General features: G+C 46.8%; 2 protein-coding genes across 4 annotated transcripts in view; one reads left to right on the top strand and one right to left on the bottom strand.

Annotated features, from left to right (window-relative positions):
* The window catches only part of IPPK (inositol-pentakisphosphate 2-kinase), a 55975-nt gene extending 45613 nt beyond the window's left edge, over window positions 1-10362 (top strand). For both annotated transcript variants that reach the window (XM_004048263.5, XM_063696558.1), the window contains exons 12-13: window positions 5353-5432; window positions 8866-10362. In XM_004048263.5, coding sequence (XP_004048311.1) covers window positions 5353-5432; window positions 8866-9091 — 306 coding nt within the window. In that variant the 3' untranslated portion in view covers window positions 9092-10362. The remainder of the gene's footprint in view (window positions 1-5352; window positions 5433-8865) is intronic.
* The window catches only part of CENPP (centromere protein P), a 286318-nt gene continuing 262807 nt past the window's right edge, over window positions 4387-27897 (bottom strand). Inside the window, exons 1-4 of one of the 2 annotated variants that reach the window (XM_055349886.2) lie at window positions 24384-25132; window positions 13529-13608; window positions 12308-12399; window positions 4387-11905 (exon numbers count right to left, since the gene is read on the bottom strand). In XM_055349886.2, coding sequence (XP_055205861.1) covers window positions 11775-11905; window positions 12308-12399; window positions 13529-13608; window positions 24384-24428 — 348 coding nt within the window. In that variant the 5' untranslated portion in view covers window positions 24429-25132 and the 3' untranslated portion in view covers window positions 4387-11774. Of the gene's footprint in view, window positions 11906-12307; window positions 12400-13528; window positions 13609-24383; window positions 25133-27897 lie in introns of those variants that run through there. The other variant, XM_019033347.4, reaches the window with a different exon arrangement.

Raw genomic sequence — 27897 nt, 5'->3', positions numbered from 1 at the left:
TATATATTCATGTCTCCTGTTTGTTTGTTTTTTTAGCTCTGTGTAATATTTATGAGATTCACCTTTGCTAGTGCACCCATTGCCACATTTCTATTTACTTTATTGCCACATTTCTATTTACTTTAGAGTGATCCATGAATGGATATGTAGTAAGTCCTTTCTCAACATCCTTGACAGGTTCGTGGAAACTGTGACTTTGAGTGAAGTGACCTATACAGCAGGTCCTCAAATAACATCATTTTGTTCAATGTTGTTTTATCATAACGATGAGAAAAGAAATGGCTTTGTTTTTATTTTTGTTTTTTTGAGACAGAGTTTCATTTCATCGTCCAGGCTGGAGTGCACTGGCACAATCATGGCTCACTGCAGCCTTGACCTCCTGAGCTCAGGTAGGTGATCCTCCCACCTCAGCCTCACAGGTAGCTGGGAAGCACAGGCATGTGTCACCACACCTGGCTAATTACTTCCTTTTTTTTTTTTTTTGGAGATGGAGTCTTGCTCTGTCACCCAGGCTGGAGTGCAGTGGTGCCATCTCGGCTCACTGCAACCTCCGCCTCCCGGGTTCAAGTAATACTCAGCCTCCTGAGTAGCTAGGATTACAGGCACCTGCTAATTTTTGTATTTTTTAGTAGAGATGGGGTTTCACCATGTTGGCCAGGCTGGTCTGGAACTCCTGACCTCGTGATCCACCCACCTGAGCCTCCCAAAGTGCTGGATTACAGGTGTGAACCACTGTGCCTGGCATGCCTGGCTAATTTCTTAAATGTTTTGTAGAGATGCAGTCTTATTATGTTGCTCAGGCTGGTCTCGATCTCCTGGGCTCAAGCAGTCCTCCCACCTGGTGTCCCAAAGTGTTGGGATTACAGGCGTGAGCCACTGTGCCTGGCCTAGTTTTGTTATACATTGTTTGGCTTCAAGTCACAGTTTCCCAAGAACCAGTGACAACATTAAGTGAGGACTTAGTGTACTACAATTTATCTGTTCTGCTGTTTTATGAACATTTGGGTTGTTCCTAGTTTTTGGCGGTTATGAATATTCTTGTACAGATTTTGTGTACATGTGCACACATTTCTCTTGGATATATCCCTAGGAGTGGGATTTCTGGGCCACAGGGATGAGTATACTTAGAGTAGCTACTGTAAAACAGTTTTACCTGATTATGTTCCCTGCAACCGGTTAGGAGTCACCTGTGCTCCACACCATCTCTTACACTTAGTTGTGGGTCTTCTGAATTTCAGCCATTCTGGTGTGTGTGTAGTGGTATCTTGTGATGAGATTAAGTACCTTCTCATATGTTTACTGGATTTTTCCTTTTGTGATCTATTTAAGTCACAATTTAAGTCTCTTGCTCATTTTTTTGGTAGAGTTGTCTTTTTCTTATTGATTTGAAGGCATTCTTTGTATATTCTGGATAGAAGCCCTTTGTCAATTTTGTGTCCAGTAGGTATCTTTTCCCACTATGTAGCCTATGTAGCTTGTCTTTTGACTTTTTTTTTTTTTTTGAGACGGAGTCTTGCTGTGTCGCCCAGGCTGGAGTCCAGTGGCGCGATCTTGGCTCACTGCAAGCTCCGTCTCCCGGGTTCACGCCATTCTCCTGCCTCAGCCTCCCGAGTAGCTGGGATTACAGGCACCCGCCACCAGGCCTGGCTAATTTTTTGTATTTTTAGTAGAGACGGGGTTTCACCATGTTAGCCAGGATGGTCTCGATCTCCTGACCTTGTGATCCGCCTGCCTCGGCCTCCCAAAGTGCTGCGATTACAGGTGTGAGCCACTGTGCCTGGCCCATCTTTTGATTCTTAATGGAGTCCTTATAAGAACGGTTCATAATGTTAAGGTAGGCTAATTTACCAGTCTTTTTCCCTTTTAAGAAGTCTTTCTTTGCCTTAAGGTCCTGAAGATATCTTCCTACCATATCTTTAGAAAATTTATTGTTTTGTCTTTCACATTTTGTTGGGTGACTGTCTGAAACTGATTTTTGAAATATTTTCTTTTCAAATGGAATTATCCTGTCGTCACAGAAATTGTGAACACTATAGAGTCATAACAAGCTTTGATATCTGACAAATCCTTCTGTCTTCTTCAAGCATATCTTGGCTGTTCTCGACCTTTTGCATATCTACATGAATTGGAGAATCACCTCACTCAGTTCTGCAGGAAAAGCACAAACAAAACTGCTATCCCACAAAAATTAAAAACTAAAAAAAAAGCCACTGGGATTTTCATGGTGTAGCGTTAAAATAATGATGAGTGTTGAAATCTATACGATACTGAGTCTTCCAACATGGACATTTAAACTTTTATATATATATATTATTCTGATAAAAATGTTTTATGGTTCTCTTCAGAGAGGTCTTATATTAATTTCACGATATTTGATGGTTTTAGATGTAAATGGCATCTTTAAAAAGATCTTACTTTAAAAGTGTTTGATTATGCAGTAATGCGATTGGTTTTTCTATTTTGACTTTGCATACATCAACTTTGCTCACTTATATTAATCCTAACGATTATAGTTTCTTTTGGATTTTCTTTATATGTAATCATAGTCTGTGAATTTGATGTTTTCCCTTTCCTTCCCAATCCTTATACCTTTCACTTCTTTATTTTACTTCACTTTATGTAGTTAATTTGTGATAGTATGAATTTTAGTCTTGTTCCAAATCTCAAAAGCATTTTACCATCAAGTAAATTGTTTAATGTAGGGTTTTTTTTCCTTAAGTGGCTGACATCAGATTAAAGAAGTTTGTTCCCTTCTTTTCCTGATTTATTAAGAGGATTTTTTTAAAATCAGGAGCAGATGTTGAACTTTATCAGTGCCTTTTCTATTTCTATTGAGATGATCATATGATCAAAATATTTTCTGTTAACGTGGTTAATTACGCAATTTGTTGTGATGTGTTCTTTTTCTGTATGATGATAATTGGGTTTGCTAATATTTTGTTTAGGGATTTTGGCAGATGTTTATGAGTGATAATAACTGTGCTTTCTCTTTTTGTAATGTCTGTGGTGTTCAGCCTTGGTGTCGAGGCCTAGACCTGCCCATAAAACACTTAAAAGATGGTCTGTTTACTCTTTCTCTGTTACCTGGAAGAGGTGGATTAACAACGGCCGGGTTCAGTGGCTCACACCTGTAATTCCAACACTTTAGGAGGCCAAGGTGGGAGGATCACTTGAGCTCAGGAGTTCAAGACCAGCCTGGGCAACATAGCGAGACCTCGTCTCTACTAAAAGTAATAAAAAATCAGCCGAGTATGGTGGTGCATACCTGTAGTCTTACCTGCCTGAGAGGCTGAGATGGAAGGATTACTTGAGCCCTGCAGGTTGAGGCAGTAAGTGAGCTGTGATGGTACCACTGTGCTCCAGCCTGGGCAATAGAACGAGACCCTGTCTCAAAAAAAAAAAAAAAAAAAAAAGGAATGGTATTATTTCTGACTTAAATGCTTTGTAGAATCAGCTGTGAAACCAGCTAGGCCCCATAGTTGTCTTTGTAGGAAAGTTTCAAATTTTAGTAAGTTGTATTTTTCTAGAAATTTTTTGTTTTATCTATGTTTTCAGAATTTTGGCATATGATTTGTTGGGTAATGTTCTTTTATTATCTTTTCATGTTTATAGGATCTGAAGTATGCTTTTTTATTCCAGATGTCTGATATTTGATTTCTCTCCCTCTCTGCTACTGTCTGAATGTTTTACCCTCCCACCCCCCCAAATTTATATGTTGAAATCCCAACTCCCAAGGTGATGGTGTTAGGAGGTGGGGCCTCTGGGAGGTGATTAGGTCATGAGGGTAGAGCCCTCATGATTTGAATTCAGGCCCTTATACAAGAAACCCCAGAGTGCAAGCCAGCCCCTTTCACCATGTGAAGTGACAGTGAAAAGAGGGCTGTGGATAAGGAAGTCAGCTCTCGCCAGATAGCAGATCTGCTGGCGCCTTGGTCTTGGACATCCCAGCCTCTAGAACTGTGAGAAACAAGTTTCTGTTGTTTATAAGCTACCAGTTTTGGGCATTTCGTGATAGCAGCCTGAAGGGGCTAGGACACTCCCTTAATCATTCCCACCAAGAGTTTAGTTTCCTAAGAATCAACTTTTGATCCATTTGTACTCTAGCTAACTGAATAGAGTGTAAGAATAGGAGCTGCTCATTTCCATCTGCTGTGAAAGGTTTTCTCAGGCCCCAAGAATAGTGTGCGGGCCTGAGCTAAATCCGTGCTTTGAGGTTCTCCCCACTCCCTCCCATCCAGTCCTGCCCTTTGGAAAGTGCAGCTTGGATGTTTTTGAACGCCAGATCCTCCAGGTTATATGCAATTGAGGGGAGTGGTTAAAAGGGAGACAGGAGATGATGGTCTGTCATCAGTACAAATATTGAGGCCAGTGATGTGTGAGGCCCAATTCCTTTTTTTTACAACTGTTTATTTTTGTGAAAGTGAGAGCTATGCCATCTAAAACAATGCAAACCATATATGAAAGTCCAAAGAAGGAAGAGGAGAGAGTGCCTCACATTCTGCTCTGTAGAGGAGACAGTTGTGAGCATTGTGGTACCTGTCCTTCACCTTTCTCGCTGCCCGCGTCACACACGTGTGCACGTGTACGGCTTTACGTATGTCGACTCTGACACTGTGGTGTGTGTTGAGCTGTCCCTGGTCAGTATGGACAGACCCACATAGCTTGGAGCATGTGTTGAAGAGTGCAGATGTCAGAGCCAGCGTACCGGGTTTGAGTCCCTGCCTTGCCATTGACGAGCAGGGCACGACAGACAAGTGATCTCTGTGTCTGTTGCTTGTCTGTAAAGTGGGACGCCGGCCGTGCTGCCCTGTTGGGCTGCTGTGAGGGTGGAGCAAGTTAACACATGCACAGCCTGTAGAAGGGTGGCCGTCTGCCGTTGTCTCTGGTGGCTGTATGACATTCCGGAGGGAATGTCGTTCTAAGCGATGCCTTGCTGAACACCCCCTGCACCCTTCTTGCAGTTGTCGAGTGATGCTCACTTGATACTCTGAGTGTGGCCAACATGCGGGGCTCAGGTGGCTTACTGCTTTTCCTTCCAAAGGCCGACTGTGGTGACCTTGCTGAAGACAGATCATCCGTCTCAGGGTCTGGAGTCGGGGTCCCACACTGCTTGCTGTGAGAGGTCAGGGGGCGGTGCTGGGCTCTGAGCAGCCCCATGGCGCTGAGGGCTGGCCCAGGTGCTCTCACAGGGCGACCTCCTGATGCCCGTGCTCACCGTGGCCCTCGCTCCTAATCCCACCCTCAGGTTCTGAGGCAGGAAGCAGTTCCCACACTTGGCTACTGGGAAGGAAGGTTGTGTGGGGGGCAGAGGCTTCCTGTGTGACCTGGAGCTGATCTTTCCCGCCCCTGCAGGTGCAGCAGTACCGCGTCGCCATGACTGCCAAGGACTGCTCCATCATGATTGCACTGTCTCCCTGTCTGCAGGATGCCAGGTGAGGCCCCCACTGCAAGGCATGCAGCCTGGGTCTAATGGGGTTTTATGGACAGTTGGTGAATTGTTAATAGGATAGTTGGTTTCCCCATATTTAGAGACTCCATGACGGAGTGACATAACTTCCTTGGCCTATGTGACATCATGGGGCTTACTAACTCTCGCCCTCTAGAAGCTTGTAATTCAGTCGAAAGACAGATTTATGGAGAATAACTTAAAAGGATTGTTAGTACATTGAAAGTTACTGTTTTCTAAGAAAATACTCCCAAGAGCTCAGAAACAATGTGGACAGTGAGCTGCCCATTGCATTCCTTCAAAGAAAGCCAGCCCCTGAGATGTGTGGGTACCTGTGGCCCTTGTTCCTTGGTCTCCCACAGTGCCAGCATGGCGCACCTGCCTTTTTACCACCACAGTCATTTGAAAGCCTGTGAGGCGCGCATTCATTCTTCTGCTTCCTCTTCTGAATAACCAGCCTATGTGCTGCCCCTCTCCCTAATGTCACTAGTTTTGTCCAGTCCCCTCTGTTTCTGGGAATTCGGGATGAAACTGATAATCTCTAGTCGTTAGACAGCATCTCCATCACCGATCTGCAGGGGTGCTAAATCCTGCACCCGGTATTTGCGGAATGTTCCATATTCTTCTAACATGTGTTCCTGGGTCAAGATGACCTTGGTTGCTGGCTGCCAGCCACTCACTTTCCCGGTGCTTTTGAACTAAACAGTTCCCAGGATTCCTGTTCCCTGGCAGGCACAGAATTGTTTACTTTCCAATATGAAATACTGAGGAACATTATAGGGCGTAACTGAAGTAGAAAAAAGGTTGTTCTATTTAGTTGAAAACTCCTGTTATCCCCTAAGGAAATACCTACAGGGCTAAGTTATGAGGAATTCCTTAACTGGATTAAGCTGGTGGTGTTCGATGAGAGAAAACCCACGAAGATACCACTGTTCAGCAGCCCCCCGGACCAAGGATGCAGCTGGGCAATGGAAATGTGCTTGGATGCAGGGTGCTCTTAGGTGGGCTGTGAAAGGCCGCTGAAGGACAGACATGTTACTCACCTCGTCTAGCACCTGGGAATCTCTTAGTGCCTGGTCAGTGATGTCAAATTGGAAAGCCAGCACGTGGGGAAAGCTGAAGGCCCGGGTCCTTACGACCAGCTGCTCAGCAGAAACGACACTGGGAGGGGAGGGGAGGGCATGTCCTGAAGGCACTGAGCCATGTGGCTTCTCAGACCTAGGGTGCAGGCACCGGAACCATCCTGCACAAAGCACTCTAGCCAGGCCTTTCTCAACAAAAGGAGAGGATCTCAGAGAAGGCTTCTCCTCCGAGAACATGGCGTGTGGGGCTGGGCCTGCTTCCAGGAAGATGTGCGCAGTGGCCGCACCTGTGAAGTTCCAGTAACTGTGGTGCTCTAGAGGCCTAGGGACAAACTAAGGCTGGGATTTATCATGAGTCATCTTGGCGTCTTGAGATGCCTGGTAGACCTGAGACTAAATTTAGATCCCTAGACTTTAATTTGCAGCTCACAGATAGATCGACCACATTTAAACTTCTTACACCCCCTAAAATAAAGGCTTCTCCAGCTCTGCACTACTGTTTCTGCCCTGTCATAAAGGAAAATGTCTCAAGTTGGATCTGCCTTCCTGTCGCTGCAGAGCTTTGTCCCTTTGGGAATTTGGAACTGTGGAGAGAGCTGCCACGGCTTCCCGGCCTAAACCCTGCTGCTCCTCTCGACCTCCCATTTGAAACACAGTGTGCAGCCTTGGCTTCTCCACCCGGATCCCCAGCACCCTTGGAGGCTGCTGGTCCCCCAGTAACCCCCAGCGGGTCAGTGTCCTGGAGAACGGCCTTCCAGGCAAGGGCAGCCCCCTTGCAGCCAGAAGGCCACCTGAGCCTCATTCTCCAAGGCTGCTAGAGGGCACACTTGTGGCACAAGGGACAGGTGTGTCCCTGGGGCCTCTTGCCCGGTCTTGGCCTCTGGGGTGCTGAGGGGGAAGAAGAGCATTTCTGTGTCAGGAGCTGGTGCCTGCTGGTCACTGCCATTGGTTCCCATGGAGCTAGCTTGTGGTGGACCCAGGTAGTCAGACCCTCCCCGGGAGCTGCCTGGAACATCCTTCCTGTCTTTACACCCATGGTCTTGTCAGGTGCTGCTTCTGAGAAATTGGGGTGTCCTTTAAAATACGTAACCCTAGTCACGGGCTGGGGATGTGACTGTTCCAGCCCAGGTGCACCAAGCTTGGGTCTCAGGCCTCAGAACTGAGCAGTACCTTGTGCTTCTGAGGTTCTCCCAATAAAATGTGGCCCCTTGGGATGAGCTGCAGGCACATTCCAGCTTCTGGAGCGAGACTCATGACCTTAATTTGTAAATGAGTTATTTGCTGTTTACTCTTCAGATGAGAATATTTACTTACCCCAGCAGCTTAGTCAGGGATTTGTTTTTTCTACAAACAGGATTATGGGGCAGGGCAGCAGTGAGCACCAAGGCCATGGTGAGCAGCGTCAGAGCAGGGACGTGCTGATCAGTATTTCCTCTCCTCGGCAGGAGCTTTTGAAGTTGGGGTTTGGCTTGTTGATTTCTAAATCTCAAAGAGTAGTAAACATTGGGACACCAGAACCCAGGATACTTCTCTTGGACTGAACTGAGCTTAGGTCACTTGTTTAGCCAGTGTCTTGAGTGCTGTGCGCTGAGTGCCCTGAGACAAAAAGTGGGACACACAGCAGTCAGAGCTCAGGACTCGGAGTAATCCTAAATGTGTTTTTCAGGGCAAATAATTAATCACATCTTGTTATAAGCACACGACTTCTGAGGTTAAAACCACAAAACTAAGCCCTGAGAAGCAAAATACAAAGGACTGAAGATAAAATTTGAGAATAAAATGAGAAACCAGATCTCTTCAAATGTGAACCAAAGGAGCTTGCGTTTCTCAGCAGACAGGAGAGGCAAAGAAGAAGGCTTGTCGACATTTCATCCATTTGGCGCTGGAATGGCCAGATCTACTTTTTACTTTTTCTTGGGTTTTGTAATACTTGGCTCATGATGAAGTGATTTTTCAGCGTCGTTTATACCACTGGGCTGGGGGAACATCACTCACATGTTCCACATAATTACTTTTCCATCTTTCAGTCCTTTAACCCTCTCTCGCCTGGTATGGTGGGGTGCACTGGCCCGAGGAAGCTTTGCACGCTCGTGCACACAGCCGGCACAGACAGCTGTCACACGCACAGATCACAGGTGCACAGAACGAGTGCTCTTTGTGAGCTGGGGTGTGAGGCCATTCACTTCTCTTTTAAAAGAGATTGATTTATCTAACTTTGCAGAAGTCAAAGAAAAAACATAAAAACATACTAGTTGAAAGAAGAAAGGGAGGGAGAACGGGAGGGAGGGAAATGAATGGGGGGCTTGTGTATCCTGAAATGGTATTTTTTACTTGCAGCTCTGATCAAAGGCCTGTGGTCCCTTCATCGAGGTCCAGGTTTGCCTTCTCCGTGTCTGTGCTGGACCTTGACCTCAAGCCCTATGAGAGCATCCCCCATCAGTATAAACTGGACGGCAAGATCGTCAACTATTATTCAAAGACTGTACGTGCCAAAGACAATGCCGTGATGTCGACTCGGTTCAAGGAAAGTGAAGATTGCACATTAGTTCTCCACAAGGTCTAACTCTTTCCCTGCAATGTCTTTGAAACTTGAACATAGAATGTGAAGGCTGAATGATAGAGATATTTTCTGTTGTGGTGGGTGACCTTTGGTTGTGAATGGTTTTGCTTTTAACCCCTTTTGAGGTGGGATTGCCTCTTGGAGACATGGAATTGAAGAGCACTAGAAACATCTTCCTGGACAAGGAATGTAGGACGTGAGTGCTGTGTCCCAGGAAGCTGCTCACACTCTTAAAATGGAAGTGTCCGTTAAGCCCTGGGAAGACCTTCTGGATAGTTCTTCCTTCCCAACCAGGGCTCATGTCTGATTCTCTAATGCGAAAAGCCTTATTCTAAGACCCAAGGTTTGGATCTGCTACCACCAGACTCCTAACATAGAAAACTTGAATTGTCACATACATTTTACAGTTTGGACTTTTAAGAAAACATGGATACTACTGGAACTTTCCCCAGCTGAGTTACATGGTTACTTTTTCAGTGCAAGCCACGTATCAACACAGGTTTTTAGGTGGTTCCCTGCTGCACAGCGTGACCTTGTGGTCGTGCAGATGCCGATTCTGAGCAGTGTAGACTCAGGGTCCCTGTGGAGGTGCTGAAGCCCACAGTTCCACACAGGGCAGCAGGGAGCGCAAGACTCAGGTCAGGATGGACACCACTCATGCGAGCACTGACCTTTTTTTTTTTGCTTTACAATTTAATCTTTCACATGAGGGGGGAGATGAGCTGTTCTTTCCCACTAAAAATTGCTGCTGTAGAAGTTGGAGGTGGAGCTGTGACTGGCTGAGCTGCTGTGGCCGGGCTGGGCATTGTGCCCCAACAGCTCAGTGCTTTCCTGACACTCCAGTGTCTGGGGTGGTTGAGGAGCGAGTTCTCTCTTCCTCCCAGACCAAAAGTTCCTCCCTCGGGTTTGCCTTGAGATGTGTTGCGTTTTTGGGCCCCGTGGCCTCTCCCTGTTAGGCTGCCACAGGCCCTGCTTCTGGAAGGTGAACAGCTCCTGGCTGCTGCCGAGAGGGTTCTCGTTGGGGTCACCAAAGTGTGCCCGGCTGCTATGAAAAACGTTGGGAATCTTGGTTTCAGTTTTTTATTCTATGCTAGGTTGTACAGACTTATTTATATCGTTTTGAGGGACTAATGGAGGCTTATTGTAACATTAGTGAAACCATGGAATTATATGAAAATGATACATGAGAAATAAGGAAACTATTTTGCTGATTGTAAATTTTTGTGGGAAATTTTGTGATAACTTGAGAATTATACTTGTTTGAATCAAGGCAACTCTTCTAGAATTTATTGTTCAATTCTGTCATATTCACTTCTAATTCTACTCTCAGAGGTGCAAAAAGATAATTATATAACTGGACACTTTTACTGTTTTCTTCTCACTTCCAATGACACTGTCTCATACACACGGGTCCTGTGTGCTGGGATGGGGGCTTTGGTGAAGTGCATGGAGCTCACGGACGAGCCGCAGGCTCAGGGAAGCGTGGAGGTAGTGGCCGTTGAGTACTGTCTTGACCCAAGGGAGTTCACTGTTGCTGGGCTGGGGCTGGGGCAGCCTCGTTTGGGATGATTTTGCCCATTGTCACGGTGTGTGGAGGATGCTGGGTGCTGGGTTCAAGTGCACATGTGAGGGAACCCCAGTCCGTGGGAAGGTGGGCTGGGCTCCCTAGGTCCTTCAGGGCTGCAAGAGTTATTGCCTAGCACAGGGCCCAGACAGGGCTGGACTAGACACGATGAAAACAGCCTGTATTTGAGGGAGAAGAGAAAACAGATGGAGACCCCCCACTCTGTCTGGTCTTGGCTCCCACCAGCCCAGGCTGTGAGGAGCCCCTGAGCCGCGGGTGCCACTGCTGTGGATGCGTTTCTGGCCCGTCTTGGAAACTGCTGCTGCTGCGTAGTCATGACGGCCCTGATTGGTTTGAGACAACACGCGTTCACAGATCTTAACAATGCTAAATGGGCGACTGATGAGGTCACGGTTCTTAAGGCACATCCGGGACGATCGATATAGCACTTAGGCTATGCAGGGGGGTCTTTCTTTCATAAAGGAACTCATTCCTCGCGTCCCAGCCCAGGAACAGTGCAGTGCTGTCTTTGCTGTCTTAGGCCATTCTTGTTATTAAGCTGACAGCTTCACTTTCTTGTGGAAGACCAAGAACAGCGTGAGGACTTGCTGAGACTGCCTCACAGTGCCACCATGTGGACCGGGGGGAGGCAGGGAGTGAGGGTGTGGCTCCCCTGGGCTACTAAGGACAGTTTAAAGATGAGGCGCCATAGGCATCCGTCTCCAGAGCCCCCAGGAGGCAGGAACCAGGATAGGGGTGGCTTCTCCCAGCTGAGTAATGTGGCCACCACGTCCAAGGTGGACTCGGTGTGAGGCTGCGGTGGGTGGGGGGATGGGTCCTCCCCACACATCTGAGGACATACAACCACTCGGTACATTTTCTCAGATGTTAAGCTTATTTTTATAAACCACATTGTACGTGTCACTTTTATTTGGCATTTTATACTTAACTAGTTGTATTTATTTTTCATGTCATGAGAGTTTCCATATAATGTGCCATAACTGCATAGACAGCACGTCTTCAGGGTGTGGTTTCTAAGCAGAAAATAGCAAATGTTTATATTGAATAAAATTGCATTTCCTCCATGCAGCATCTTCATCCTCCACGTTCACAGTTTTGGAACTAGTTGTTCTCCTCTGCACAAAGCGATTTTATCAGGCTTTCCAGAGCAGCTTCGATTCCAAGCAGTCCTACCAGGGTTCGGAAGCTGAGAGGAGCAGTTTCTATGGCTCTGTTCTTGTCCAGCTCCAGGGCTATAAAGAAAACATTAAACCGGGTAAGAAACTTCAAGGTGGCAGCTTTTGGTTTTTTGTTTTCTGCTGGCATGGACCTCACCAAGACCCCACCCTCCTCCCGACTGGCTGCATGGGATGGGACATGCTAGTGGCGGGCGAGGAGACGGAGAGTGGAGGCCTCACCTATGGCTCAAGGCATATTCCCTGTGCATTCAGCCTGGGAGGGCCTTGGGGCAGCAATCCCTTTTCATGTTCTTTTTGAGTGATTATTGATAAAAATATTTAAAAATTGATAGACAAAGTACATTAATGAGATTTCCAATTTTTGATTCTTGCCCTTTGAAACCCAGAGGAAACAGGCAGGTGGCTTTGCTGGGCATGTTGAGAAGTCACCTAGAGCAGCCACACCCAGGGCCCTACCTCGCTGTGGGACTTTGGTGAGAAGATCCAGCCTTGGAAAAACCTTCCCATCTTCATCTATTTGTATCCTCCAAACAATGACTAATTCAAACCTGAAAAAGCGGTAAAACATGTCGTTATGTGCTTTTTGAAATCTGGCGAAAAGATTAGCAACCATGAGTCGCACCTGGTCTCCATTTCGCCATGCTGGGCTCCCCTGCTAGAAACCCCAACCCACAGCCAAGAAGAGGCACAGTCAGTAGCACAGGCAAATGGAACCAGGATCACAGGAAGGTGCTGCTCTGTCCCCACTGCATTGGCAAACATTAGTAGGCCAATGCCAGCGAAGTACAGAACATGGAGCAACAGAAACTTCAAAATTACTGGTGGGAGCAGACATGGACAAGCCACTTTGGAAATAATCTGGCACTGACAGTAAGCTGAACATGCATCCATGCATGACACAAGAATTTCATTTCTAGGCAGTTGAGCCCAGGAGAAGCTTATGTACTGTGTGCCAGGAGGTGTGAGCCAGAACAAAGAAGCCACATGCTCCAGAGCTGAAGAGCGCAGCAAGATACTGTGTATGATCCCCTCCGGGAGGATGAGCAGCGAAACTGCATTGCAGCTGCTCATGACCCTGGAGGAGGTGAATGGTGACAAAGGCAAGTCCCAGAAGCCTGCATAAGGACCACATGATTTTAAAGCTTGGAAACCAGTTGAGTTGAGGCATTCACACACAGGTCATAAAAGCACACCCAGATGGATACATGTCCACACATGCACAGCCAAGGGAAGAGGATGGAGAACACGGCACGGGCCAGGGTGGCACCGGGGCTGGTGGAGGGATCAGCTGTGCTGTCAGGGCACTAAGCCTGTCCTGTTTCTTCTCACTGCTTTGGGGTTTTCCACTCACCCCTGGCTTCCTCCCTTCGATTTCTGAAGTAACAGCAGATCCACAAGCATCTCCACTTTCTCCCAGCCTCCCTTCCTTGACCCCATAAGTCCTGGGGCGGGCCCCAGGACTGGCGTTTTCCCCCTGCGGCCCAGCACATCCTCCAGAGCTCCAGCTCTCTGCAGCCCCATGCTGGGCATATCTGCTGGGACCACTGATTCCTCCAACCGACGACCTTTAGTTCTTGGTTAGGTAGTTTACTACTTAGAATCCTACTTAGGTGGTCTCCAACTTGGAATCCTTGTTTGAACAGGAAATGGGAGGCCCCAGGGCCTGTGCAGGCTCACCCTGGCCGGCTGGCGCTGCGGATCTCCATGGAGCAGGAGGAGGGCCCCTCCGAGAGGTACACGGCATCTGGGTACTTTTCCTGCATGGGGAGAAGAAATGGTTAGACAGATCCACTGGTGGGGAGAAAGGGGCCATGGGAGGGGCACGGGGCACCGTTCCAGGTGTCTGGCAAAAATCAGGGTCCGAGTGTTTGCGCAGCATCCATGGGTGCCGACCGCCCCTCCTGCCCTTGCTGTCACACATGTCCGCCCCACTGTAGGTCTCTCCACAGCCTCCAGGCTCCCATGACTGCTGCTTCCCCATCATGAACATTGTACATAACCTCCCTACAGCTGTATTCTCATTTCACAGGTTTCCCCACACCCCTTCCATCTGGGATGGCTCCTTGGTCTGCCCTTGTCCGTCACAACCCGGACGGTCTGGGGAGGACTGGTCAGAGGATTCCCCAAGCGGATGCGTCAGGCTCCTTGCTGGAAAGCAGCTGTTTTCTCACGGTTTTAGCATCTGACCTGAAAAGCCCTTTGAGCTGAGGCTCCGTGAGGGCTGTGGCTGAGCCTGGACGCCCCTCGCCTGTCCATCCTCAGGAGTCACCCCAGTGGTGTCCAGCCCACACACTGTCCTGGGCATGGGCAGGAGCCCACCCTGGTACCCTCACTGTGCCCAGTGGTGGCGCAGCTCCCACTGTAGTAAGGGAAAGGGCCTACCTTGGTGAAAGTCAGCTTCATGATGAGATGGCATTTTATGGTCAAAAGCCTCCTCCCAAAAGCAGGGAAATCAAGTGGAATCTCACAGATTTCTAGGCTTGCAGTTCTGGGAGTCTGATTCCCCCCATGCGCTATGAAAATTCTGGACACGTCTGCTTGTTTCTGTTACAGCAGGACCCAGTAGCCTCTAGCTATCCCAGAACCGACCCGCGAATTTAGATCATCAAACCACAACACAGTTTGCTTACTGGAACCTGAACAGATGATACATATTCAAAACTGATAAGAGTAATGGTGGCCCTGTCCTCTCAGTTCTTAAAAACTTGTCTTTTTGGGCCAGGTGCAGTGGCTCATGCCTGTAATCCCAGCACTTTAGGAGGCTGAGGTGGGTGGATCATGAGGTCAAGAGATTGAGACCATCCTGGCCAACACAGTGAAACCCTGTCTCTAGTAAAAATACAAAAATTAGCCGGGCCTGATGGCACGTGCCAGTAGTCCCAGCTACTCAGGAGGCTGAGGCAGGAGAATCGCTTGAACCTGTGAGGCAGAGGTTGCAGTGAGCTGAGATTGCACCACTGCACTCCAGCCTGGGTGACAGAGCAAGACTCCGTCTCAAAACAAACAAACAAACAAACACTTGTGTTTTTGGCTGGGTGCGGTGGGTGGCTCACGCCTGTAATCTCAGCATTTTGGGTAGGCCAAGGAGGGCAGACCATCTGAGGTCAGGAGTTCAAGACCAGCCTGGCAAACATGGTGAAAGCCCGTCTCTACTAAAAAAAATTAGCCGGGCGTGGTGGTGGGTGCCTGTAATCCCAGCTACTCGGGAGGCTGAGGCAGGAGAATCCCTTGAACCCAGGAGGTGGAGGCTGCAGTGAGCCGAGATCGTGCCACTGCACTCCATCCAGCCTGGGCGACAAGAGTGAAACTCCATCTCAAAAACAAAAACACACACACAAAAAAACTTGTCTTTTTGTTTGCTCTTGTGAGAACAGATTGCAGGGTCAGGGGTGACAGGAGACTTTCACGGTAGGCTCCGCTGAGATGTCGAGTTCCTAGGGCTAGTCTCTGAGAGACGTGCTTTCCTTTCTGTCCTCTCACAGCGACTGATGTAGAAGCCTGGGGGTGCTGCTTAAGTCTCATGCAAGCCCTGCCATGATTAAAAAGCACTGTGGCCTCCCCAGGCCTTAGGGAAGGATAGTGAGGGGACGTTTTCCCTGAGAAGCATCTGGCCTGACAGCTAGTCAGAGGACACAAGGCAAGGGAGCAGGCTGGAACTGCAGTGACAGGGCCTTCCTGCTGCTCCAGAGACTTGCTGGATTGAACCAGATCAGCTCTGCTGAATGAGGTTGTGTGGGGACAATGGCATGACAAAGCTTTTAAAGGAAGCAGCCCCTGCATCGCTGAGCTCTTGCCAGTGTGGGAGGTCCTCACCGTGTGCATGTGGGCCCAGCATGGCAAGGGCGCATTGCAGCACCAGCTGCACCCGCCAGAGGCTGAGAGGGGCCTGGCGGAAGCTTAAAATTACTAACTTCAGCACAACATTTTCCATAAGAAAATGTATACCTAAGTGATTTAAGTGGAAAGTGTTGGTTGATTTTTAAGCTGCAGGCTCTTCCAAATTAATCACAACTGCATGAGGACCGTAAGGGAGAGCCTGTGAACGTGGCAGCTCAGCTTCCAGGCTGGCTCAGCGGCAGCACTTGGGACTCATTGGGATGGCTGGGGCCTGGGCCAGCTCCAACGTGGGGCCCGAGGTTCAGCCTCCAAGCACAAGGGAGCAGATGGAGCAGCTCTCTGCCTCCCTGGGCCTCTCCTCACCTCTCCTTGTGAGCAAAAAGGGGTTTAAATTAGATGCTTTCAGTAAAAAATTAAAGTGTACCTTACTCCCTTTAGTTTGTAAAATAAAGTCAAAGGTAGAAACGCTGACATTAGGAAGAGGTCAGGCATTCAGTGCATGTTTCTGGAGGACTTTTGTGGGACTGTGTGCAAAGGTTCTTTTGTGGAAGTTAATAATGCTCCATTCATTTAGCCAAGGTCACGGTCACTGATAACTTGAAATAGAAAGGATGGGTCTCATTGGCACACGTGTACAGGTGGGGAGAGAAGATGGAAAAGCTGTGAACAGGGGTACGTTAGTTATATACAATACAACTCAAGGCAGAGTGGGCTTGAGATCATTAGGCCTACGGTCAGCACATCTCAACAGCAGTCGAGTTTTATAAATGACTGTATCTGACGTGGATAAAAGATGACCAAATTGGCAAGAAAGAGTTAAGACAAACATGCTCTGATAAGGAAGAGGTATGTACCATCTATTTTCGAATGCTTTCCATGACAAATAGTTACACACACAAAAAAAGTGAATTGAAAAATATCAAGCCTTATCTGGAAAGCTCCTTAGATGTGTCACATTTAAAATCGAGGCCAAGAGAAGGACGGCACCTGGCTGAGCCCCCGTGGGACAGTCTTGGACTCGTGGCTCTCCCTAGTGCACCTTAGGGACCTGCACACCCCTGAGACTTCTGGCTTAAGGAAAGTGAACGAGATGCCTGTGCTTCCATGGATATTGTCAGGAAGGTGGTGATATAGGGGTGGCTGTTGGGAGGGGACCTCGTTGAGCACATTAACTGGTTGGCAGGCACTGGCACTTCCCCTCTGGAGCCCCCAGCCTTCCACAGGAAAGCTCGTCTTAAGCTAGAAATGCTGAGGCAGTGATTCAAGTGGGTGTTTGTTCAGCTGGTTGCCATATGTGGGGAGTCTGCATTTGGTGTTTATGATAGAAAGATGGCTGTAAGAATGTTGGCAATTTGATATCCAGCCCCAGTTTTACACCTGAGACCCACTGTGCTGTTGTAATAGCCGCTGGATGCTAGTCCAAAGGGAATAGAATTTTTAGCAGAGCTTTACAGAAAACCAACCCTGTATTATATTTCAGTGCAATACCAAAGAGGAATGCTATGTCTCCCACTTAAACAAATGGGAAACCTTGAATCCTGAGTTTAAATCTACCCTTGGGTGTCCACAGATATGTTAACTCATCTTGACTAATATTTTCCCAAAAATTATGTCTGGCCGATTCAGTGACTTTTAAAGAATTGAGATAAATTCATATAAATTATATGAGACATAATTCCTTTAAAGTGTATAATTCAATGGGTACTAGTATATTCACAAGGTGGTGCAACCATCACCACTTTCTAATTCCACAACATTTCATCACCCCCTAAATGTACCCTTTAGCTATTGCCCCTAGTCCCCTTAACACCCACCCTCCCAGTACAGCCATAAGCAACCACCAGGCTACTTTCTGTCTTGCTTTCATTTGTATTTTAGTAACATTTTCTGTTTTGAAAGACACTCTGGTCTATTGAGAGATGACATCAGTGAGGTTACACCGTGGCATAAAATGCTGGCAAAACTCACACTAGACTCCGCAGTAACTGGCACTGGGCCAATTGGATATTCACATGATAAAAAAAAAACAAACTTCAATGCTTACTGCACACCAAATACAAAAATTTAATGAATCATAGAAATGTAAGTGCTAAAACTATAAAACTTCTCTATTCAAGACATTTCATACAAATGGAATTACATATTGTCTTTTATGTACCACATTTTGTTTATCCAATGATCAACTAACAGACTTTTGGGTGGTTTTTACTTTTTGGCTATTTGATTTTAAAAAAAATTATTATTATTATTATTTTGAGACAGAGTCTTGCTCTGTCGCCCAGGCTGGAGTGCAGTGGTGCGATCTTGGCTCACTGTAGCCTCCGCCTCCTGGATTCAAGCGATTCTCCTGCCTCAGTCTCCTCAGTAGCTGGGACTACAGACGCGTGCCACCACACCTGGCTAATTTTTGTATTTTTAGTAGAGATGGGGTTTCACCATGTTGGCCAAGATGGTCTTGATCTCCTGACCTCATGATCTGCCCGCCTTGGCCTCCCAAAGTGTTGGGATTACAGGCGTGAGCCACTGTGCCTTGCCCTTTTTGGCTTTTTGAAATAATGCTCATAGCATTACTGTTCATAACATTTGTGGATAAGTTTTGCACATACATATTTTCATTTCCCTTGGTTATATATCTAGGAGTGGGATTTCTGGGTCATATAATAACTCTCCAACCATTGGGGAGTTGCCAAACTGTTTCACAGTGGCTGCACTGTTTTTATAATTCCATCAGCAGTGTACAAGAGTTCTGATTTCTCCATAGCCCCATCAACACTTTGGCCATGAGTTGGTATCTCATTGTGATTTTGATTTGCTTTTCTCTTATGTGCTTACTGGCCATTTGTGTACCTTCTTTGGAGAAATGTTTATTCAGATGTTTTGCCAATTTTTATTTTTTAAAGACAGAATCTTACTCTCTCTCCCAGGCTGGAGTGTGGTGGTGCATTCTTGGCTCACTGCAATCTCTACCTCCCAGGTTCAAGCAATTCTCCCACCTCAGCCTCCCAAGTAGCTGGGACTACAGGCACATGCCACCACACCTGGCTAATTTTTGTATTTTTTTATAGGGACAGGGTTTTGCCGTGTTGCCCAGGCTGGTCTTGAACTCTTGGGCTCAAGGGATCTGCCTGCCTCGGCCTTCATAGTGCTGGGATTATAGGTGTGAGCCACTATGCCTGGCCCCTTTGCCTATTTTTAAACTGGGTTATCTTTTAGTTATTGAATTGTAATAGCTCTTTATATATTCTAGAACAAGTCACTTACCCAATATATGATCAAAAATATTCTCTCGGTCTGTGAGTTGTCTTTTTACTTCTTTAATGGTGTCACTTAAAGTACCAAGTTTTTCATTTTGATGAAATCCAATTTAAGTTTTTTCTTTTTGCTTTCTGCTTGTGCTTTTGGTGTCATAGCTAAGAAACCATGACCTAATTCACAGTCACAGAGATTTACATTTATGTTTAATTCTAAGAGTTTTACATTTTTAGCTCTTAAAGTTAGGTCTTTGATCCATTTTGAGTTAATTCTTATATATGGTGTGAGGTAGGGGTCCAGCTCCATTCTTTTGTCTGTGAATATCCAGTTGTCTAGAGAACCAGTTGTTGAAAAGACTCCTCCTTTCCCCATTCAATCATCTTGGTTTCATTTGTATTTTAGTAACATTTTGTTTTGAAAGATACTCTGGTTTATAGAGAGATAACATCCGTGAGGTCACACCGTGGCATAAGATGCTGGCAAAATTTACCCTAGACTCCTCAGTAACTGGCACTGGGCCAACTGGATATCCACATGTAAAAAAAAAAAAATGAACTTCAATGCTTACTGTACACCATATACGAAAATTTAATGAATCATACATAGAAATGTAAGGGGCTGGGCGCAGTGGTTCACACCTGTAATTACAGCACTTTGGGCGGCCAAGGCAGGTGGATCACTTGAGGCCAGGAGTTCGAGACCAGCCTTGCCAACATGGTCTCATGGTATAACCCCTTCTCTACTAAAAATATAAAAATTAGCGAGGTGTGGTGGTGTGTGCCTATAATTCCAGCTACTTGAGGGGCTGAGGCATGAGAATTGCTTGAACCTGGGAGGTGGATGTTGCAGTGAGCCAGGATTGCACCAGTGTACTCCAGCCTGGGCAACTGAGACTGTGTTGTCTCAAAAAAAGGACATGTAAGGGCTAAAACTGTAAAACTTCTGAGAGAAAACGTAGGAGTAAATCTGTGTAATTCTGGGTTAGCCAAAGATTTCTTAAATAAAAAAGCAGGCCGGGTGTGGTGGCTCATGCTTGTAATCCCAGCACCTTGGTAGGCTGAGGTGGGTGGATCACCTGAGGTCAGGAGTTTGAGACCAGCCTGGCCAACATAGTAAAACCCGTCTCTACTAATAATACAAAAATTAGCTGGGCATAGTGTCACACGCCTTTAATCCCAGCTACTCCAAAAGCTGAGGCAGGAGAATTGCTTGAACCTGGGAGGCAGAGGTTGCAGTGAGCTGAGATCACGCTCTTGTACTCCAGCCTAGGCAAGAAGAGCAAAACTCCATCTCAAAAAATAAATAAAACTAACTAAATAAAAAAGCAGTGACCATAAGAGAAACATAAATTAGCTAATTGACAGACTGGCTTCATCGTAATTAGAAACTGCTACTCTTAAAAGCCATTGTAAAGAAGAAGAAAAAGAAAAAGGCTAACCTCAGACTGAGTGAAAATATTGGCAAAAACTTGTATCCAGCATATATGAAGGACACAACTCAGTAAAGAGAAGATAAATAACCCAATTTTCAATAATGGGCAAAGGATTTAAACCAAACTAGTGACGTATCTTTTGCACATCTCTTATTTGGTTAAATGTGCAAAAGATACATCATTAGTCATTAGGGAATTGCAAATTAAAACCACACGGTGATGCCACAACATACCCATCAGAATGGCTAAAATAAAAAAGAGAACAATACTAAGTTCTGGTGAAGATGTGGAACAACTGGAACTAACATACACTGCTGCTAGGAATTGGATAAGTTTGGCAGCTTCTTACCACATTAAACACACTTACTATGTGATCCAGCAATCCCTCTCCTACATATTTACCCAAGAGAAAGGAAAACATGTCCATACAAAAAAACTGCATGCAAACAATCATTAGTAAGAGCGCCAAAACTGGGAGCCGCGAGTGATTCTTTAAGAATGCACGTCAGCCCCATTACCACCTGCTGGTGGTGGGGAGAAGGGCAAGGATGAAGTTCGGAGCAGGGCAGGGCCAGAACACACAGACTGGTCCCCAGACCCCCACCTGATGTCATTTGGAAAGGATCACACTGATTGCTGCATGGAGAGTGGACTGGGGAGGTGGGCGAGATGTGGGAGAAAGCAGGGGGACCATGGCTGAGTGACACTGGAGTGACGTGGATGTGCTCTGGGGGTGTGGCATCAGGGCTTGCTGGATGTGGGGCGTGGAGAGTTTCTGACCTCCAGGGCAGGGGTGCAGATGAGGTACTTTTTGTGAGGTAAGGCAGGAGAGGTGTGTCGGGGGTGATCAGAGCTGAGTGTACGCAGGAAGGTTGGGAAGTGCACAGGGATCGCTGAGGAGGGAGTGGGCAACAGCTCCTGCAGCATCTGGTGAAACCAGCAGAGACACGTCTGTTGGACTTGGCACTGTGGGTGTCTTGGTGAGTGTACCACCACACCCCTGCTCTCCACGCACAAGACTTCTGAGAGAAGTATGATAAACTTCAGAAAGGTTTAGAAATGCCAACAGCAGGAGCACTGGGAAGAATAATGATCTGCCCTCATTTCAGAAAGAAAACTGACAAATACAAACGCACCTCTGTGCCAGACACTGGTCTAGGTTCTTCACACATTACCATGCATATGATCTTATGTGTGTTAGACAAACCATTACCGAGTGAACAGGTACTGCCGGGGCCCTGGGGCCTGCACAGCTGCCCTGCCTGGGACAAGGGGCCTTGGTCCTACCTCAGTCCACTTAGCTGTTGATTGGCTATATGACCTTGAGAAATCCCTTTTAAACTCTCTGAGCCTCAGTCGTGTTTTTACAGTTTAATTTGAGGCTGGGTGTGGTGGCTTATGCCTGTAATCCCAGCACTTTGGGAGGCCAAGGCGAGCGGATCACGAGGTCAAGAGATCGAGACCACCCTGGCCAACATGGTGAAACCCCTTCTCTACTAAAAATACAAAAATTAGCTGGGCGTGGTGGCGCGCATCTGTAATCCCAGCTACTCGGGAGGTTGAGGCAGGAGAATCGCTTGAACCAGGGAGTCAGAGGTTGCAGTGAGCCGAAATTGCGCCATTGCACTCCAGCCTGGCGACAGAGCAAGACTCTGTCTCCAAAAAAAAAAAAAGTTTAATTTGAATGTAATTTTGAATTTACAGAAACAGTATACGAGGAGAATGAGAAGCTGCCGCCTGTTCACACCGCCTGTCACCTCCCTCTGTGTTGCACCATGCTGAGACATGGTACCCCTCGCCCCTGGACACACACAGGGTTTTTCCCCAATTGAGCAGATCTCCTATGTGACCAAAACATACTTCTCCAAACCAGAACGTGCCCCTTCAGATGTCCCCAGCTGTCCCAACTGTGCCTCTCCTTCCTTGTCCCCTCAGGCCCCAGCATGGCTAGTCTTGACAGCCTGGGTGCAGCTGCTGGCACCACAGATTGCTGAATCTGGGCCTGACGCTGCATATCCATGCTGAGTTGATGCCAGGTTTGGAGCCCCATGGAAATGCTGCCTGTGTGCCTCAGATGCGGCCCCACCACTGTGCTCCATGGGATGTCCTGAGACCACTGTCCACTCCTGAGTCTGAGACCCTATGATGGCTCATGGCAACACCAGCGACAGTGAGGGTCCCAAAAGGTGGCTTTCCGTTTCCATCATTCCTCCCGCATCTGTTGGCTTTCTACCAGCAGAAAGAGCTTCTCCTTTTCCCTTATTCATTTGTATCAGTATCCACTCAGTCACTTGTTTATTCCATAGGCTGTAACCTGTTTAAGATCACTATTGGTCGTGATGCTCAAGCCCCCAGGTCTGGCCAGTATGAGCTCCTGTAAACTGCTCCTGGTTCTTCTGACACAGCCCCACCATTCTTTGAGGTCTTCCTACTCTCTGGCATCATCAGCTGTTCTAGGCTCATTTTGTACTTCCCTGCCCAGCTCTAGAATCAAAGGAACTGACAGTATTTACAAACCAGGACCTGGGCTCGTTGCTCCTGGAGCTTCATTACTTCTAGGGCCTGTCAGTGGAAAGAGCTAGGAAGGACACACTGGTGTGTGCAGGTGCATGAGCCACTTGCAGCCACTTCCATCCCTGTCTGTGCACACCCATATTCAAAACACGCAGGCACGAGCTCTCCCAGACACCTCAGTCTAACTCTTTTGACATCTGTCAGTCGCTTTGCTGTTGGGGAGAGACTGCGTCCCTTCACCCTCAGTGTATTCCCTTGTTTGATCAGCCGATTTACAGTCTCCCAAGAGTGCCTGCTGTCCCCTCCCAGCCCACTCCTCTGTGGGCACATGGAGCGTGACATGGAGCTGACACAACGCAGTCATTTATCTGACACCAAGACTTTCCCGGGGCCTAATACCAGGCCAGGCACCTCTGTCCTTTTGGTCACAGCGTGGCGTTTAAATGAGGGCTGGTACCCCCATGGGGGAGGCGAGATGGGGTTTTCAGATTCTCAAGAGCTCTAACATGGAAAGGACTGGATATTCGAGCACTTTGTATCATCACAATCATTTGAAGTAACAACTAACTGCCGGCAGCACCAGAAGCTCCCTTTGGAAATTTCCTGATTGGCACACCTAGCAGAAGAGAGTCCCTCACTGACACAGCGTCCGACTGAAATGTTAACAGAAATCCCCAGGCTACAAGCCTGGACAAAAGGTGCCTGACTTTTAAATCTTTTGATTACATACAGGATGGAAAGACTGTATCTCCAAGTCTAATTGTGTGGATTTTTAACCAGTTTTTCTAGACTCTATTTGTGTTTTTGAAGTAAATACGTCCATGTAGTGATACAAGCAGAAAGGAATGCAGTGGCTATGCTGCTGAATTGCCTCCTGTAAACCATATTAGCCTAACTTTCCTGGACGTGGTCCTGAGGCTCGGACACGCAAACACAGACCTAGCGACACACACGTCTGCCCCTAAGAGTCGTCTGGTTGGTAAAAAACAAGGGTGCACAGCAGCTTGCTGGCTCAGGAGGCATCAGACCCAGTTGTCTGACCCTGTGTGGGGACGGAAGTCAGAGATCAGTCGCCCTCAGTGGATGAACATGGGTGTCCAGGAAGGACCCCTCAGGGGACCTGCACCATCCACAAAACCATCCACAAAAATAACTGGGAACAGCTGAGGAGCTCTGTTAGAAGGATTGCTTGTCCACAGGGAGTTAAAAAATGTGTCCTAAATGTTGCTTAGTAAAACAAACAACCAGAAAAGCCTCTCTATTCCAAACCCATGGTGGGGCATAAACCTGGGAGAGTTGGAATGTTATTGCAGCACTTTGCCACAGGAGCAAAAACACAACCCCCACCAGAAGGGATGGCCGACCAGGCCCAGTCAGGGCATGACTTGCGCTGTCTTTCTGGTAGTGACTGATGCCCCAGAACCCTCGCAAGGGCTTGTGCCAAACATTCTCCATGTGCCCCAGCCCCAGTGGGGTGGCCCAGCCCTCAGCACTTACCTCATCTCCAGACCTTTGCAGAATAGACCAGCTGGGAGCCTCCATCCTCCCTTCACCCAACTTTTCTTGTTTGTACAGACTTGGGAAGAACCAGGGAAACCCAGAGTTGAAAGAGACCCACTCTATTGGAAATATATCCCAATGGCATTTTTAAAACGAAGAGCTGGGGAATTTTAATAAACAAACAGCAAATGCAAGCATGAATAATGGGCCTGTATGGACAGGAAGAGAGCCAGGGCAGGAGACAGCAAATGACAGGCCAGAAGCCAGATCTCACGCCCTTCTGTTCTTGTATGGAACCTCAAGCTAAACATGGCTGAAAAGAACTCCAAAGATTTCGTGACACGTGAAAATTACATTAAATGCAAACTTCAAACTTCAGTGTCTGTAATAAAGTTTGATTGGCACACAGCCACCCTCACTTACGTATATACAGTCTGTGGCTGCTTTTGTGCTGAACTTAGTGACTGAGCAGACTACATGGCTGCAAAGCTTAAAACAGTTACTCCTTGGCCCTTTGCAGAAGACACGGACCAGGAAAGACCGGGGGAGGTGGGTCCCACTGGTCCCCCAGGGAAGCCTGTGGAGCTCCAGGCAGTTTGGATGTTCATGAGACACAGATAAACCAAGAGAGGCTGGAGGAGGCCACAGCCTACGGGGAAAGTAATCTGACCATGTCTCGTAAATGGAGAAACATCTAGTGGGAGCTACATCATACTTTTAATAGTGCTTTCTCTTGGGAAGTGACTCTGAGAAACAGGAGGAAAGCAGATTAAAAAACAACCACTGGGCCAGGCGCAGTGGCTCACGCCTGTAATCCCAGCACTCTGGGAGGCCGAGGCGGGTGGATCACCTCAGGTCAGGAGTTCAAGACCAGCCTGGCCAACATGGTGAAACCCCGTCTCTACTAAAAATACAAAAATTAGCCAGGCGTGGTGGTGGGAGCCTATAGTCCCAGCTATTCAGGAGGTTGAGGTAGGAGAATCACTTGACCCTGGAAGGCAGAGGTTGCAGTGAGCCGAGATCGCACCACTGCATTCCAGCCTGGGTGACAGAGGGATACTCTGTCTCAAACAAAAACAAAAACAAAAACAAACAAAACAAAACAAAAACTACTGACCACACAATCCCTCCCGTATGGCACAGTGATAGTCTAGGCCAGGGGCTGGCGTTGGACAGGGAGGTCTGTCCTGTGTGACCTTAGCCCCTAAGCCTAAGATGGACTTTTTTCTTTTTCTTTTCACCCTTTTTGTTTCCTGGGCTCCCTTCAGGGCCTGGTTTGGGCCATTTCTGTGCTTCTGAATAGTAAAATGGTTTTCAAACCCCTAGGGATGAAATTCCAACAGAAATCCCTTTATTCTCAACCATATTTCCATTTCCTTTTTTTTTTGTTGTTGTTGTTTTTTGACACAGAGTCTTACTCTGGGTGTGGAATTCACTCCATCCCAGGCTGGAGTGCAGTGGTGCGATCTCAGTTCACTGCAACCTCTGCCTCTGGGGTTCCAGTGATTCTCCTGCCTCAGCCTCCCTAGTAGCTGGGATTACAGGTGCATACCACAATGCCCGGCTAATTTTTAGTAGAGATGGGGTTTCACTATTTTGGCCAGGCTGATCTCGAACTCCTGAGCTCAAGTGATGCACCTGCCTCGGCCTGCCAAAGTGCTGGGATTACAGGTGTGAGCCACTGCGCCTGGCCTCCTTGTAGTTTTTGCCATGTTTTAGCATAGTTCATTTTAATTCTGTTAAGCTGGAAAAATTCCTCAAAAAAAAAACCCCTTCAGTTATTTGTTTTATAATTGAATATTTAAATTTCATTTATCTGTAATCTTTGTAATCTTTGCTTCTCATACACATTTCTGTCTCAGGAGACAGGAAACAGTGTGTTTCGAGCTGGCCATGTGGACAGGCCAGTGAGATGCCCTGCCTCCTGACCTTGTTCCAACTGGACCCTTGTGCACACAGTGCAGGGTGAGACCCAGTGCTGCCTCTGCCCATGTGATGTCACATCACAACCCCAGAGAAAAAGAAGACAAGTTATTTCCCCATGTAATTTCTCCCTCCTGACACATCCTCTAGTAGATTCCCACTACTCCGGATACTCTGTGGAGGGTTTTCTCACTGGAAATCACTGTCCCTTTGCTAGGGTGATTATAGAAAGCTCAGAGGAGCAAGGACTACTGTGCTGGGGTTGTGGGGATGAGGCCAACTCACCCTCACATGCCCACCTTCTCCCCTCCTTCACTCCTTCTCAGAGGGACCCATGGCAGCAGGGGGTGAGAGCTGGCCCCTGCCCTTGGCCAGCCCAGACAGAGAGAAGCCCTGTGACTCACAAAACCCACACCCCCAAAGAACACCTCAAACCAGTTTGAAAACAAACCTTAGCACTTTTTGGGAAATCAGAATTGGTGCTGGGAGAGATCACGATGTGAACATCTGGCCACAAACACTTTGTCTAGAAAATGGAACTAAAAGAAGGAACAAAGGGATATGGGAATCCTAAAAATGAATAAAAGTTACAAATATGATTTTTCTATACTTTCCCACTTTAGAATGGAAAGGGGAAAATTACTCAAGCAAAGTCAGTAATTTATACACCTTAGAAACATGCACCCTGCAATCACTCTAAAGGCAAATGTACCCATAAAAAACTGACTTCCCATTAAGATTACTAGAGAAAACAGAGAACGCTTCAGATTGGAATGTAAGTCCTAGCAGTAGTTCTTTTTTAAGATTATCACTGAAAGTTAATCATGTAGTAATTTTAAGCTTTGAAAAGGAATTCACTTCCCTCCTAGACCACTAATGTGAAAATGTGAGCCAAGTTGGTTTATTTTAAAATAGCCAGAAACGATAATGAAGAAGCTAAATATACACACACGTATCAATGTAACAGTAAATACTAGAAACTCTTTAGAGATAATTCCACAATTTTCTCTTTATGTAATTATTCATATGTAATTATAACAGATAATGAAAGTAATATTCCAGATATACACAGAAAATTTTATCATTAAGGCTTAAACTCTCATTATTTCATAAATCTCAAAGTAATGCTGTCTAAAAACATTGAAACTAATTATAATTTAAAGTTATGATCCCATTTAAACTTTTTCACAGAATAAGGGAGATTCTGAGATTGGCAGGCGTTCTTGAGGTCTTCAGGTTCTTTTTCACAAGACAAATCATCCCCACTCCTGTCTCCACCCCGTTTGGAGCCCTTCATTCTTGCAGGCCCTGTGCAGTCGACTTGCACTATAGCTCATTCAATCCTCACAGCGGTCATATGAAATCTTCGGTATAATGCTCATTTTAATGAAACTAAGGCTCAGAATAATTAACATAACTTGCTTAAGATTACACAACTAGTAAATTGATTAAAACCTAAGGGAAACAGATTCCAAAACCTAAGCTCATAAACATTCTACTAGATAACATCTCTAAGCTCAAATATAGTTGCAGTATACAGGTCAAGTTTTATCACAATCAATTTGTAGCAGCATAATTCAGTGCTGGC

Source organism: Gorilla gorilla, chromosome 13 (genome assembly GCF_029281585.2).
Source record: "Gorilla gorilla gorilla isolate KB3781 chromosome 13, NHGRI_mGorGor1-v2.1_pri, whole genome shotgun sequence".
In the NCBI taxonomy this organism is placed as follows: Eukaryota; Metazoa; Chordata; class Mammalia; order Primates; family Hominidae; genus Gorilla; species Gorilla gorilla.
The sequence above is the reverse complement of the archived record's forward strand: the minus strand, read 5'-3'. Positions and strand labels throughout refer to the sequence as shown.